A 16,902-nucleotide genomic window follows, 5' to 3' on the forward strand; every position below is an offset into this window, starting at 1 on the left:
TTGGAGCTGACTATGGAAATTGTTCACTTTGTGATAAAAGCACCAAATTTTCTGTGGAAGTTGAGTAGCTAAGGTGCAGTACTAAATCATTTGAGATATGGTGTCACATCAAAATCATTGCCTAAAAGCATGGGCACAAACCAAAATAAATAATATTTCTATGGCTTCATGTTGCTTAACATGGCAAGCTAATGATCCTGGATGGGAACCTCCCTTGATCATCTTTTGGATGTAACCATCCCTTGCTCGTCTATACAATTGCAAAGTTTCACTATTGAATACTGTTATGGCTTCCCCAGTACATTTTTCTATTGATTTTAATTGTCGTGTTCCTTTTGAGTGTGATATGATTGGCCACACTTAGTATGATGTTATTGTAACTGCCAACTCATAATCACCTACAATTAGTCCGGACATTTTACCGTTTACCCTTTAACTAATTGCAACAAAAAACAGTTTCAACTGTTTCTGGTACAGAAAAATGTGCTCTACAACATATCAAAGGTCTCAGTGAACCTCATGAGGAAACGTGCTTGTGAATTTCAGTTCTATTTCATCCCAATTGGTATTAAATGACTGGTCGTACCATAAGGAACAATGTGATACTTGTTTGGTGCCCATTGTTTAATCTTTTCAAAAGTTATAACCATTTTACCTGTCATTATTTAGTCCCTCCCGCGCATATAATTGAATTTTGTTTAAAGCGATTTCTTTCTGGAATATTGAATGGCAGGAGACATGTTTTCACAACAGAGGATTATGATGAAACCTTGGATGTATTTGTTACCATGGAAACACATAGTAGCCTTAGGTACTTCATACAATAATTATTATTATAAGATATGAACAATACTTCAGGTGGTATGTATTATTAGTCTAGGACCTGACTAAGTTTTGTATGCACTTAATTTAGGAGAGAGCATCTCAATTGTTTCAGGGTAATTAGACCCCCACGAACAATGTGGTAACTGTGCCAAAGCTGTATCACTCTGCGAAACATGTGAAAATGACCATGCCTTTCTCAATTATACGTACTTATTATAAAAATCTCTTAAATTGTTAGAGCAACAGATTTTTTGAGATACTCAAAATATTCAGAATGGTCATGTTCATAGGTAGTGATAATGGAGGGGCATAGGGGCTATGACCCTCCCACTTTTATTGATTAACAAATACTCTAATAGAGCAGTCAACCACTCTATTAGTGCAACCAAATTTAATTTCCCATGTGATTACTTAGTTTACGCAGTGAAAATAATAAGCTTATGACCATGGATATATTTAGGCATGCATAGACACTTACTTTAGATCATAGTATTGTAATAGATTGCTTATTTTTTTAACAGAGTTTTTTTTCATTTCAATTTCCCTTCACCTTAGTTATATGTAGCACACTGTAATATACTGTCCATAATTGAAGGGGTCAGTGGAAAAAGGGGACATGTGCCGTTTTAGATTTTTTCATCTCTTAAAAATGAAATGGATCATTTAAGGCATGTGAATAATGTTGATAATAAGTAAACAACAGAATTTAAAAGTTCAAGGCAGTCACAAAATTTATTTCTTTGAAAAATTATAACAATATAATTAACTCAATTATGGTCCAAATGCTATTTAATGCCCACCACAAACGGCACTTGTCCTCTTTTACCGCTGACCCCTTCAATTGTAAAAAAGTAATCTCTTGGTGTAGTATCTGGCACTTCTGTTACTGCAGTTGTGGAGTTCACTGTGTTAGGAGTTGGCTCTGTCGTTGTGATGATGACGGGAGATGCTGCTAAGGATTCTGTTGTTAAGGATGGTAGAACTGCTTCTGAGGCTAGGGCCATTGTAATAGAATTGGATGGAACTTCTGATAAATGGTATCCAGTGGGTATTTCCCCATGCTCCTTTACTGTTCCTATACTAACAAGCTGTTGGCATCTGACTTTAGATCAAAGTCATACCGTGGTTCGACTTTGAATAGGTCTTTCAGAGATAGCTTCTCTAAATTTCAGACTGTGTGTTGACTTACTAAAATCGAGTAAGAGCCAAAAGTTTTCCTTCAAAGAGTCATTTGTAGCTGCTATCGAATCTCCCATTTCAAGATTTCTCATTATTTCCTCAAATTTTGGATGGTATTTATTCATATAGATTTTACAGCAGTGGTCATAGTACTGTATATCAGCTGCAAAGACATCACCCACATCACACATTGTTGCTGTTTTAGTGAACACGTACCCTTAAGCAACATAGCTGCATTTAAAAGTTTTTGAGCTATCAACTTTTCACAGATTCTATGCAAAGTGTGTACTGTCTTACATATAACTGATGTTTGCTCTGCACCGCAAAATATGCAGACATTTGTCTGTGTACTAGGCTTAAACCTCTTGCTACGTGGCTCAGGTGTATTTGCAGGCCCCTTAGTATATAGGTGGATTTTGTTGTTCTAAGGTTATGGTTATGCTGTCAATCTTAGCAATGTCCCTTATAGGAATCTTTTGTAGCAAGATGAACTACGGTATTTTATTGTACCTTGTTCTTGTTCAGACAGTTGAAGAACCCTGACAACTCGAGTATCACTTTTCTCTGTTTGTATGGCAAGTGAAATAATACTTCGGCCAATTTCATCACTAGAGAGGTACTCAGTTCATGTCTTCTTTTGACAGAAGAGACACTCTTCAAGATTGATACCGCTTAGTCCTACAGAATGTCATACACTGTAATATGGTTAAGCAACTTTTACTTCATTACAATAGTTTATTACTACATACACTTTCAAGGTAAGCATACCAAAATACACTTAACCACACTACAAAAGCAGTGTATTTATAGGTAATATACAGGAAATTGAAAGGAAAAGAAAACTTAATTATATACTAGAACAATGATGTAAAAGTTCATAATAGCATGAGGTGAAAGGAAATGGAAACACAATAGAAACTATAACAGGATGTGTGATCTATTACAACACTATGATCTAAAGTAAGTATCTATGCATGCCTGAATATGTCCATGGTCATAAGCTTATTATTTTCACTGTGTAAACTAAGTAATCACATGGGAAATTAAATTTGGTTGCACTAATAGAGTGGTTGACTGCTCTATTAGAGTATTTGTTACAAGTATTGATCAATAAAAGTGGGAGGGTCATAGCCCCTATTCCCCTCCATTATCACTACCTATGAACATGACCATTCTGAAAATTTTGAAAAAAATCTGTTGCTCTAACAATCTAAGAGATTTTTATAATAAGTACGTATAATTGAGAAAGGCGTGGTCATTTTGACATGTTTCGCAGAGTGATACAGTTTTGGCACAGTTACCATGTTGTTCCTGGGGGTCAAATTATCCTGAAACAATTGAGATACTCTCTCCTAAATTAAGTGCATACAAAACTTAGTCAGGTCCTCTACTATATAGAAGATGTGCACAACTGAGTTGGTGCAAGTTTAAAGTAGAAATGAGTGTAAATATAATTACTCTTGCTACATCTTCATCATTATCATTATCATTTCAATTACTTCTACATCCTGATCCTTTGCAATTGCCACAAGCAATAGAGCATTTCACATTGTGCTTCTTGTATGTGCACCTCATATATACTGCTATAGTCAGACTGACAGTTACATCTGATTATGCTATCATGCCAATCTGGAGTCTCATAATTTATTTTTTCTTCCAAACCCAAAGAAAAATACAAAAAGCTCAAAGAGTGGAACATTAAGGTTATCAAGGAGCAATTGGGTCCTGAAATATATCCTTTTTTCTGCGTGCAGTGCTTGGCTGTGATGCTACTTCACACCTGTATGGTATTGGGAAGGGCACATATTATCTATCAAGAAATTCCATTCAAGTGAACACTTATGAGAACAAGCTTTGTATTTGCTAAAGAGTCAGCTACCCCTGAAGAAATTTCCATTGTAGGAGAATAACCATTAGTAACTTTGTACAATGGGACATTTGGTGAGTCACTGTGCTATAAAACTTTTGGTGAAAAAATTGCCACAAACGCACCTTTTATCCATTCACAAACCTTGAATAATTGCCACCTACTTTAGCTACAGCCTTTAAGTTTATTTTCAAATATTGGAGTGGAAAGGTAGTAGTGGTAAAATGAACCCCCTAGAATGGGGGTGAAGAAGAGTGATAAAAATAATTTACGCCATTACTTACTGATTTGCCACCAGCATCAAGTGAGCTTCTGAGAATAATCAGATGTAACTGTCAGTCTGACTATAGCAGTATGAGGAGCACATACAAGAAGTAAAATGTAGAATGCTCTGTTGCTTGTGGCAACTGCGGAGGACCAGGATGTACTAATTCAGAAGTAATTGAAAACGATGATGATGATGATGATGATGATGATGATGATGATGATGATGATGATGATGATAATGATGATAATGATGAAGATGCAGCATGAGAAATTATTTGTATTACACTCATTTCTACTTTAAACTTGCACCAACTCAGTTGTGTACATATTCCTTATACGTACCATATTGTTCATATCTTATAATAATAATTATTGCAATCATTGTATGAAATACTTACCATGTGCTTCCATGGTAACTAATACATCTAAGGTTTCATCATGACCCTCTGTTATGAAAACATGTCTCCTGCCATGGTTAACGTGTCATTAATCCAGAAAGAAATTGTTTTAAACAAAATTGCGTGGGCGGGACTAAAGTTTATAATGACAGGTAAAATGATTATAACTTTTGAAAAGATTACGCTATGGACACCAAACAAGTATCACATTGTTCCTTATGGTAAGACCAATCATTTAATATGAGTAGTATGGATAATGCACAGATAAAATAGAACTGAAAATCACATTTTAAGCAAAAAAAGCACTTCCCCCATGAGATTCACCGAGACTTTTGATATATTGTAGAGCATATTTTTCTGTACCAGAAACAGTTGACACTGTTTTTGTTGCAATTAGTTAAAGGTTGACCCATTTTTTGGCTAAGTGACTGGACTATTTGTCCCTTTTGAGCACCTAGTTATACAGAAAATTGTTAAAGGATAGTTTGATTATTGTTCGTTATTTGAAAAATGTTCAGATCTTAAATTTGATATTCATTTCATCCCTAATAATAGCACAGATATTTATACATAAATCAGTTAAGGGAAGAGGTACAAGGATAAATGCATCTTTGATTAATATCATCCAGTATGGCTAGAGAATCAGGTAGATAATTCCACAATTTGATGGTATAAGAAAGGAAAAATTCAAATATGTGTCAGTTCTGGCAAATGGAATAGTGAAGTGCTGGCTCATAGGTAGATTATGTAAGAGGTGTTAGGGTAATTGTGATGCCAACAAAATTTTGTAAAACATGACCAGCTTCTCCGGCGTTCAAGTGATGGCCAGTTTAAGTGTTCAAGCATGGTAGTCATGTCACACTACTGCAATAAGAGAATCTGTTTGTGACAAAATGGGCAGCACTACATTAAACCTTTTTTGTTGTATTTGGTACAGAAGGTGTGGGTAGCTACCACATTGGTGTATTCTAATATAGGTCGTATACTAAAGATGTATAACAATTGGATTTCACTGATGTATATAGGACATCAGAAGAGATTACATTGTAAAAAGGTTTTTGCTTTGATGGCTTTGCTACAAATATCACTGATGTGTTCAAGGTGAGCTTCATACATAAGAGCAAAATGTTGTCTTTTGATTAAATATATTATAGTATAGAAAACATGGTGTTACTTTTAACTACAGACTTAACACTTGGGTATATAGAAATGCTTTTTTTGTAGCTGACTGTGGTAAAACATTATATTGTAAGTGTGATCAAGGCTAGATATTACATCATTGTATCATCACTACTACACTCATGCATCAAGCTCTACCAATCATAGGATCTGCAATCAACACTGATGACACAGCCTTAAAAATAACTAACCAGTTTGGCAACTATGCAACTATACATGTAATATTATAGACTTTCACCTGGACACCCCCAACTTCTTGATTCTCCCCCAAAGGAGAAATCCAATAAACACTATCTAAAAGGAATCAGTGCCTTCTGGTGAAATTAAAACTGAACACTTTTCTGTCTTTGAAATAACAGTCATAATTATATTGGCATGCTAGCACCTAGCAGTGGTTGCATTTCTAATGTCTTTAAAGTCAATTTAAACTCAAACTGTTCAAGTTTAGATCCTGCATGGGGGCTGCATTATCAGACCCCTAAAATTCAACTTTAACCTTACTGCAGCAGTGCCCCTTGTTCACACTTCTTTATTTACTATTTGTACTGCTACGTATAACCTGAAACTGATGTTCATTCAACATGAAGTGATGCACAGTACACTTTTTATTCATTAAAATTCAATCAAATTTTTTTCTAAGTACAGTTTCAGATAACTTTTACAAAATTTCTACCTTTATGATAGAGCATACAAGCAAGCTTCTCATGTGGAGTGTACTTCACACACTGTACTAGCTAGACACACTAATCAACCATTTACCACTTTTCTTATTTACCCACTATAATATGGTTAGCACCCCCTTGTGAAATCCTGATCTGTCACAGAAGTTTGTAATACTTCTTAATTATAACACACAAAAACAGCCAAGCTGTGAAAAAATGGTGCAGTCTTAAAAATCCAGGGTGAAAAAAGTTGTGAAATCAAAGGTGGCGGCCAAGAAAACAATTGCTGCAATGATGTTAATGCTAATAAATTTTAACAATGCACACAACCATTATTAGCATTAACATCATTGCAGCCATTTCTTGGCTGCCATCTTTGATATCACAACTTTTTATCACCCAGCCTTTTTAAGACCACACTATTTTTCACAGCTTGGCTGTTTTGTGTGGGTTTCACTTCTTTTTATACTTTATAAGGCCCCAAATCAGCCTATGGCTGACTTAGAGGTTTGTTTTTACTCACATTTCTTCTTTTCTATGCAAATACAGTGATAATTGTTAAAGACAGACTTATAAATGTATTTCATTGCATGATTTAATTCAATATTATTATAATACTCTAATAGAGTGCAAATTTATTTTGAGGACTTCTAATAGAACATACATAGAATGTTCTAGAACAATCTAATACTTCTATTGGTAGATCTATGAAATTACAAATGTGTGATTATAAGTAGATTTCAACTAGAAGTTTCATTTATAAAGCAGAAATTAAGTGAGATAATCAGCCAAGGTAGCAGTGGTTTAGTGGTTATGGATGTAGGTGTTAGGTATGGAGGTCCCTGGTTCGAACTCTGGTACTTCTTAATTATATCTCAGTGAAGCCATACTTCAAAGACTTGTTACTAGTAGTTATTACTACCACATAGTCCAGTAAGGTGTTAAACACCGAATGTGTAATGTTGGCAATCATAATGCAGTGTCAGCATAACATGTTTATGCAAGCTAAAATATGAAATCATACACACCAAATTGTTGTGTATCAAAGTGTTGTGTGTATCTGTCTCAAAGTGTTCATGATCTATATGTAGATTTGTGTATCTACATACATATACATGGACACGTGCATTTACCGGCACCGTATGCCATGGGCACATAACCACTTAGTAAATTTTTATACTATACACTTGGAGGATTAGTGTTGTAAATGCTCAGTGACTGTTCTGTTAGGATATATGACTGTTCTATTAGAGTATTGCAATCTTTTATGAAAGTTTGCCTAGGGTAAGTTGATGGATATTGCTGCATGGTTTTGTATTCTTTGTATGAACAACCTTCACATGCACAATCTTACATGCAAACCATTGCACATGAGCAAGCTTGCATGGTACAAAGTGTTTTTAGCACTTTTGTCCTAGACTGTGATATTCATGCACAAATTGCAGGTGCAAGTAACGATTGTTTATCATCAACAATAAATCAACAAGCAAATGACCCTAGGTACATATCTTCTCATCACAGGCAACTAAAAGAAAAGCTATTACAAATATCCAGCTAGTCATGTACTGTATTATGTATGCATGGAAGGATGCACTAGTTGAATTCAAACTCATATAATTAAACTTATAGCCATTCAATAATGTTGACAAATACCATGACATTGTGTACAACTTATGTATATAAGTTTACAAACGTGATTAATTCAGGTATGAATTTAATATTAATCAAATTATACAGTCAAAACATGATTTATATGAGTATGTATGTGTGTATGTATGTATATGCATAAGCGTACTCAACACATTAATTTTAAATGTATGATTGCATGTAATTACATACATACTACAGCATGTGAATGAGGTTTCTAATCTTGAACTACCAAGGGTTCACGATATTCATGATAATTAACTGCTGTTGGGATTTTATTCATTACATGACTATCTAATCTGGACTGGTGAACTGGATTTTTATTTAACAGTCTAATGATCCATCCAACTAATGTATTGATGTGTAATTGTAATTTGTTTCTGGTTACTCCACTCAATGCATACGTGAATATGTGATATATGACAATCAAAATGAAGTGACCCATAGCCAACCCAATCATTACATTGACAGCAGTCATGTTTGTAGTGCCATGATTGTACAGTGCTAATGCAAACAGTATAAGGATATTCATAATAAAGATCTTCTCTTGATAATTTTTGATCTCATTTTTGAAAGGTCTTAAAGTAGTACCATGTAGTCCTATCACTAAGATGAATAGTACAATACCAATGATGACATTGTTGTTCCTATCCAATGATGACACTGCAAATAATACAACTCGTAGGACTAGTTGTAATCCAACCCAGTAATACATCTTGTCTTTGTAGGGTCCTTGATAAGCATCTATTAGTGGCTTAAATTTATTAATTAATGTGAACCTTGATAACCATCTTGTAAATAGAAGGATGATATTAAATGGTACTAGTATCAGGAAGATGATGAAGCATGCTATGAGCAATGTGATGAATTTAACACCAAACAGAGGTACATTAGCATCAACTGACCACACTAGTTCGGTGTGGTCACCAGGTAGGTGAAAGATTTTGGAATAAAAGAACAAGACACTAGATACTATAAGAAGTATTTTAGTATAAGACAATAGGAAGAGTGTAGCAAGTACTGGTAGTGCTCTACGTGCAGTGAGCCTCTGTATTGTAGTGGAGTAACGACTTGTTATGATGAGTGATGTAGCAATGAAAATGAGGTTAAAAGGAAATGCTAATTGTAACCACATCTTAGCATAGTCATCCCTATTGTAGACACATGTTTGAATACACAAGTCAAGATTAACTAGTGAAATAAAGGTGTAAGCAGGCGTGAACTTGCCTAATTGAGGAAAGAACACTGGAGTGTTAATACTGATGATGTTAACATATAATATAAATGCATTGATAGTTCCATCAGTTACTGTGAGGTTGAGAATAAACAGTAATAGGACCAATATTATACCAGAAATTGCAATGGGTACAATTAGAAACAGGTAGATATTTAAACATTTTTGACAGTTGGATGAACCAAATATGGTACTGAGACCTTGTTGACAATGTCCACACAATATACCAGCTCTCTTAAACTGACACTGTGAATTAGGAATAGAGAAGTTAAGGTGTGTTGAGTAAGGTAGACAATAGTGTAAAGGACAATGTGCAGAAACTTTATAAGTGTAGGAATTGTTCCATACTGCAGCAGCTAACCAGCTATTTCCTGGACGTGATATTGTCTGGTTATTGATATCACATTCTGTCATTGATATAATACCTGATGATAGTTTAGGATCACAAGCACATTGTTGGTTATAATATGCAAATCCTGGTGGACAACTCAGAAGTTGGATAAAATATACTGTTGGATATGTATAGTTGCTGAAAGTTGTATGAGTGAAAAATAAGAAAATATCTTGCCTCTGTTTGAAATAAGCATTCACGAATGTGCACATCAAGAAATAAATTTAATGTTTTAGCATATTTTCCAATACTGTCTCGATGTGTGATGTTAACTAAAGCACTATTATACCCATTGTCAATGAAGGAACAATTCTGGATAATAATTTTTGTTTTTCCACAGCACTGAGTCAATTTAGAGCTGTGTGCCCATGTCTCTACATTAATCAATGAAAACCCTTGTAGGTTAGCTGTGTTACCTTTGAAATGACAACCCACAACAAATATATCATTTTTGATACTGCTATTATAAAAATTAATTCTTATCGACAGCATTTGATAACCATGAAATTGTTGAAATGTCATGTTCCTAAAACTAATCAATACATTATAAGAGCTCTGATACAAATCCAATGATAATCCATATGAAACATCTTCTGGATCATCATGTGTCAAACACTTCTGAAATGGATTATCATAGTTTTTGCTTGGAACAAATGAGGCAATAAAATCAATACTACTAAAAAGTTTGTTTGTACACTTATTTATGATACGCTCTTCATCAAGTACATTGGGAATTAACTCAAACTGGAAGATACTTAGTTTGTGACTTGGGTGCATCATTGTTACACTCCAGTTTGTGTACACTTCATCATCATAGAAAATTCTAATGCTTATGCTTTTTATTATGACAAGGGATAACTCACCTAAAGCATTAGTAGCTAATAGACCTATTGTATTCTCCAGAGTTGAGTTAATCACTACATTGCGTATGTGGACATCATAAACAATCCTTTAGGAGAAGGGATGGGTATTCATCAGATCTCCTCCATGCATTATGTTTTTCACGGATGGTACAGTTGTTAATCACCATATTCCTCAGAGTTATATTAGAGTTCTTAGTCAGTACAATACCAGCTGAGGTCATGACAATACCATCTGATGAATTACACTGGATGACTGTGTCTGGTGTTGTACCATTAGTTGTACTACCAATGAGTGAAATGTTGTGAATATTTTGTATGATGAGATCAGTGTGAAGGTGATGCAGTCCTGGTAGGAAGAGTAGTTGAGTGTTAGAGATGAAGTATTTGGTGGTATTGAGCAGATAGTGTTGTAGGTTATGACAATGATGACATGTAGTGTTAAGAGTGTAGTGATCATCAGGTGTAACATTGTAGACACTACCAGTTGTAATGTGTATCAACAGTGATATTGACAGTAATTTGTACATGTCAAAGGTGTCCATACAGCTACTACTACACATGTAGAGGGAATGAACATGCATTTGTTAATATTACTACATTAATACACACAAAAAGAACTACATTTTGTAAAGATATACACCTCTGAGGCTTAAGAAGATAAAATTTACTGCAAATCATTGTAAACACTTTGTATACTTACATTTGCATACCTGTATTTCTTGCATAATTTTGTAATGGTTTAATTTGTTGGTGCTCCTCATCAGTGTATTGCACAGAGTTGCAGCCACAAACTATATGTGTGTACACACATAAGTGTATATTGTTTACACAGTGTTTACTATGAATGCATACATGCTTTCTGTGTTCTGTATATTGTATTGTACTGGTTGTGTACAGAATTTAACATGCAGTTGTATTCAATCAATGAAGCTGAAATTGTGGCTAAATGACTGGACTATTTGTCCCTCTGGAGCACCTAGTTATACAGAAATTTGTTAAAGAATAGTTTGATAATTTGTTTGTTATTTGAAAAATATTCTGATCTTAAATTTGATATTCATTTCATCCCTAATAATAACACAGATAATTATACATAAATCAGTTAAGGGAAGAGGTACAAGGATAAATGCATCTTTGATTAATATCATCCAGTATGGCTAAAGAATCAGGTAGATAATTCCACGAAAACATTTAAATATGTGTCAGTTCTGGCAAATGGAATAGTGAAGTGCTGGCTCATGGGTAGATGATGGAAGGGGTGTTAGAGTAATTGTGGGTAGCTACCACACTGGTGTATTCTACTATAGGTCGTATACTAAGGATGTATAACAATTGGATTTCACTGATGTATATAGGATACCAGAAGAGATTACATTGTAAAAAGGCTTTTGCTTTGATGGCTTTGCTACAAATATCACTGATGTGTTTGTTACTTCATTCCAGGTTAATTATTCATTTATCACTATTCCCAAGTATATATATATATGTGACCAGATTTTACAGAACCGATCCAAATTGCACATCAGGCAAAATCAAACTAACACCACCAGTGGATAGCTACATTCTCGTACTACAAGTTTTGACCCTTAGCACTACTCAAACTACACGAGGCTGGTTTTTACACACGTCTTTTCTGGGTGGTGTGGAGTGCTCAAATGGCGGTTTCAGGCCTTGTGAAGGACCTGGCTTGGCAAGAGTCAGTGGTTTACTGGTGGACAGCCTCATAATGTTGGCCAGACGTGTTCTCTGTTGATTTTGCTACATATCAGCCACTAAGGAGCCAGCACAGCCCTGTAATCTCGTGTCTGGACTCCAATCGTGGTCTGCCTCCATTTTGAGGTCTATCTCTTGCCCTCCCCGCCACCCCCCCAACCTCCACCCCTTTGTGAGCACTCGTGATACTACTTCGCTTGTCCAACTGCTCAGATTTTCTATCTTATTTGGCGGGAAACTGTACAAGCAGCTACAAGTACTGGAAGTGGCTTGAAAGGTAACAGATTGATGCATCTTTTGTGTAAATTTCATATGCGTGCTTGCTATCCTTGGAGAGTTATGCTGGCTTCAATTCTTTAAAACCGTTTATCTCAGAACTTCTAATGTGCGATTTGGATCTTTTTTCCAAAATCCAGTCACATATAATACTCATCTGGCTGTAAAGGAGCCAAACACACAAAAACATACTTTGGAATCACTCCATGACCAGTGCCAGCCACCACACACTGACCAGACTTCTTTCCACTGCTCCAGGATTCTTGGCAGGTCACGTGATCTCACGTGATGCTCCAGAAATAATTTATATGTGACCAGATTTTACAGAACCGATCCAAATCGCACATCAGGTAAAATCAAACTAACACCACCAGTGGATAGCTACATTCTCGTACTACAAGTTTTGACCCTCAGCACTACTCAAACTACACGAGGCTGGTTTTTACACACATCTTTTCTGGGTGGTGTGGAGTGCTCAAATGGCGGTTTCAGGCCTTGTGAAGGACCTGGCTTGGCAAGAGTCAGTGGTTTACTGGTGGACAACCTCATAATGTTGGCCAGACGTGTTCTCTGTTGATTTTGCTACATATCAGCCACTAAGGAGCCAGCACAGCCCTGTAATCTCGTGTCTGGACTCCAATCGTGGTCTGCCTCCATTTTGAGGTCTATCTCTTGCCCTCCCCGCCACCCCCCAACCTCCACCCCTTTGTGAGCATTCGTGATGCTACTTCGCTCGTCCAACTGCTCAGATTTTCTATCTTATTTGGCGGGAAACTGTACAAGCAGCTACAAGTACTGGAAGTGGCTTGAAAGGTAACAGATTGATGCATCTTTTGTGTAAATTTCATACGCGTGCTTGCTATCCTTGGAGAGTTATGCTGGCTTCAATTCTTTAAAACCGTTTATCTCGGAACTTCTAATGTGCGATTTGGATCTTTTTTCCAAAATCCAGTCACATATAGTACTCATCTGGCTGTAAAGGAGCCAAACACACAAAAACATACTTTGGAATCACTCCATGACCAGTGCCAGCCACCACACACTGACCAGACTTCTTTCCACTGCTCCAGGATTCTTGGCAGGTCACGTGATCTCACGTGATGCTCCAGAAATAATTTATATGTGACCAGATTTTACAGAACCGATCCAAATTGCACATCAGGCAAAATCAAACTAACACCACCAGTGGATAGCTACATTCTCGTACTACAAGTTTTGACCCTCAGCACTACTCAAACTACATGAGGCTGGTTTTTACACACGTCTTTTCTGGGTGGTGTGGAGTGCTCAAATGGCGGTTTCAGGCCTTGTGAAGGACCTGGCTTGGCAAGAGTCAGTGGTTTACTGGTGGACAGCCTCATAATGTTGGCCAGACGTGTTCTCTATTGATTTTGCTACATATCAGCCACTAAGGAGCCAGCACAGCCCTGTAATCTCGTGTCTGGACTCCAATCGTGGTCTGCCTCCATTTTGAGGTCTATCTCTTGCCCTCCCCGCCACCCCCCAACCTCCACCCCTTTGTGAGCACTCGTGATACTACTTCGCTCGTCCAACTGCTCAGATTTTCTATCTTATTTGGCGGGAAACTGTACAAGCAGCTACAAGTACTGGAAGTGGCTTGAAAGGTAACAGATTGATGCATCTTTTGTGTAAATTTCATACGCGTGCTTGCTATCCTTGGAGAGTTATGCTGGCTTGAATTCTTTAAAACCGTTTATCTCGGAACTTCTAATGTGCGATTTGGATCTTTTTTCCAAAATCCAGTCACATATATAGCAGATTTGTTTCTTGTAGCTATTTGGATTCAATGACAATATTTTATGCAAGGAGGCTAACAATAAGCCTGTGAAGCACACGCAGGGAGTTAGAAACCTGTAACTGAAAGATGATTATATAGTACACCCTGTATAGTTACATACATTTTGTATGGACAGATCCTAGTACTGTACACTCTGCTAGTGGAGAATTAAGGGGAGGGGGAAGAAGGGGCAACTGTTCTCCTCCACTTTGAAAAGTAGCTTCTCACATTTTCCAATGCCCAGTTGCTAAAGTAAGGCAACTGTAGTCATTAGCAAACTTACTTTGCCTTGATTTACTGGGATTTGTGCTAACAGTTATGCAAGGTATGGAATACTGCATGAATCAGTGGTGAGAGTGTACGAGATCAAGATACTCAAAAAGAAAGTCACCTTACTACTCTAATAGAAAATTCAGGGGAATCAATTGGTCCGGCTATGCAATTTATTTATTTATTTTATTATCAATTTTGTCAAAAGACAGGGAAGTGATAATTAATTCAATCTGTCTCCATTAACACATACATCTATACATCAAGAGCATGAGTCTATCTGAAATGCCCTTATTTACTGATGTATCTGTTAAATTGTGCAGTATCTTAATGATAGCCATTGTGAGGAGTATCCAATTCAGGAACACATGTACCACTGAAAATGCTCTCAGATTCAATCTCAGAGCATTCAAATCTCAAAATTTTCCTGCCCCTAGCCTCTAAAGTATTGGCATGCTAGTGTGCTTCACATACTATAAGGTACAGTTAATGATTATAAACCACTTTGTAATTTACAGCCACGTGCACCCCATATGACTCCCCCACCTATACTATTCTCCGCCCCTGTAATGTTTGTTACCTGTCTTCAATATTCTTTTAACTAGTTGCATGAATTTGAATTTATATTCTGATAAGTATACAAAATAGATAGCTAGGACAATAAAGTCATGCAAGGGGATCTTCATACATAAGAGCAAAATGTTGTCTTTTGACTAAATATATTATAGTATAGGAGGCATAGTCTTTAGTTTACTTTTAACTACAAACTTAACACTTGGGTATATACTGTAGAAAAGCTTTTTTTTTTTTTGCAGCTGACTGCAGTAAAACATTTTATTGTATGCCATATCCAACAATTAAGCGACTTTTAATAAAAAAAATTTTATTGGCAAGATACACGCGTCTACACTGGAAGAAGGTTTTCAACGCTCTGTTATGGAGCGTCAGATAACTTTTAAACCTTTTCCAGGTTCTAGCAGGAATGGCCAGCATGACATCTACTTTCACGTAAAATGTAACAGCTTAATACGGCCCTCTTCATGGTACAAAGTAGGGGGTTTAACATTACACATAGAACCATTGGCAATGAAAATATTGGCTCACCCCAACAATCCAGGCGCGAACTTTTTAACGAATCCAGGTTATACCAGGCTAGATCTATCCTTTCTTGAATACTTCAGCTAGCTATACCGTTCGTGACGAACGTTTTACACGGTACAAATAATTTTGTAAAAATCACCATCTCAATCCAATAGTCGCATACCCCGGCTGAGCACTGATTATTAGTGACGCGCGCGCTGTATTGCGTGGGCGAGTTGCAATGGAGAACTATTCCGTTCTTGAATGTTTAATTCATCAACTTTTCAATAGTCCTTGTACATCATGCTAATAACTTTTTTGATCACGTGATACATCTTTGTATTTTGTACATGTAATCAAATAAATATTTTAAAAAATGGTCATTATAAAAATTTCAAGTTAGTTGTTTGCAGTTCTCCAACATATAAACCTGTGGAAAAAACAGTCACATTTAAATTGGTGAATTAAAAAAAAATCTTTATCACGCACACACTACACACACACACTACACACACACACACACACACACACACACACACACACACACACACACACACACACACACACACACACACACACACTACACACACACACACACTTCACTACATATTCACATAAAAACAAAACACTACAAGGTATGGTAATGGTTGTTTACATTGGTTAATTTTGTGGTGCGCCACATATAGCAACAAGGGAAATGTGTATCTGTGATCAAGAATTTAATTTAGATTGTAATATCATAATTAAATGGTCACACTATCTTTGTCAACTAGAGATGAACTGGCTTTTGGTAAAAAGCGAGGGGTAGCCAATGCCTTGGACTCTTGTATGCTATGTGAGAAATCCAATCAGAAATACACAAATATATTAGAAACCAAATCCCAAATCCAAAATCATGTAAAAATAATGGAGAAAGTGAGTTTAACAAAGTAGACAATGATCGATCATGAATAACTAGAACAAGATGTAGATCAACAACTGTACAGGTAGTTACTAGTTAGCAATATCACTAAATGCTTTTAAAAATACATAAAGATTGGGAGTCTCGTACATGCCATTTGGGTGCTTTGCGTGGCCGTTGGCAACCCCTCTGGTACACCATTTCTGTGTTTTGCGTGGATGTTGGCTACCCCTCAGGAAAAATAAAATAATGAAAGACTATACAGAAGCTGATCTGTACAGAAGATGAGCCCTGCACAGCTACGTGGGCTTCTTTTTACAAAGCATACACTCACCTTATTTGCACATTGCCC

At 36.3% G+C, this 16,902-nt stretch overlaps 1 protein-coding gene across 1 annotated transcript; it reads right to left on the reverse strand.

Annotated features, from left to right (window-relative positions):
* Positions 1-8,011: 8,011 nt before the first annotated feature.
* LOC136264602 (uncharacterized) lies at positions 8,012-13,970 on the reverse strand. The gene is made up of 3 exons (XM_066059375.1): positions 13,506-13,970; positions 12,694-12,792; positions 8,012-11,064 (listed from the first exon to the last, which is right to left on the reverse strand). The coding sequence occupies exon 3, from the start codon at positions 9,670-9,672 to the stop codon at positions 8,242-8,244; it is 1,431 nt and encodes a 476-aa protein (XP_065915447.1). The 5' UTR covers positions 9,673-11,064; positions 12,694-12,792; positions 13,506-13,970; the 3' UTR covers positions 8,012-8,241.
* Between the last annotated feature and the right edge of the window lie 2,932 nt (positions 13,971-16,902).

The sequence above is a fragment of the Dysidea avara genome, chromosome 8, assembly GCF_963678975.1.
Source record: "Dysidea avara chromosome 8, odDysAvar1.4, whole genome shotgun sequence".
Taxonomy (NCBI): Eukaryota; Metazoa; Porifera; class Demospongiae; order Dictyoceratida; family Dysideidae; genus Dysidea; species Dysidea avara.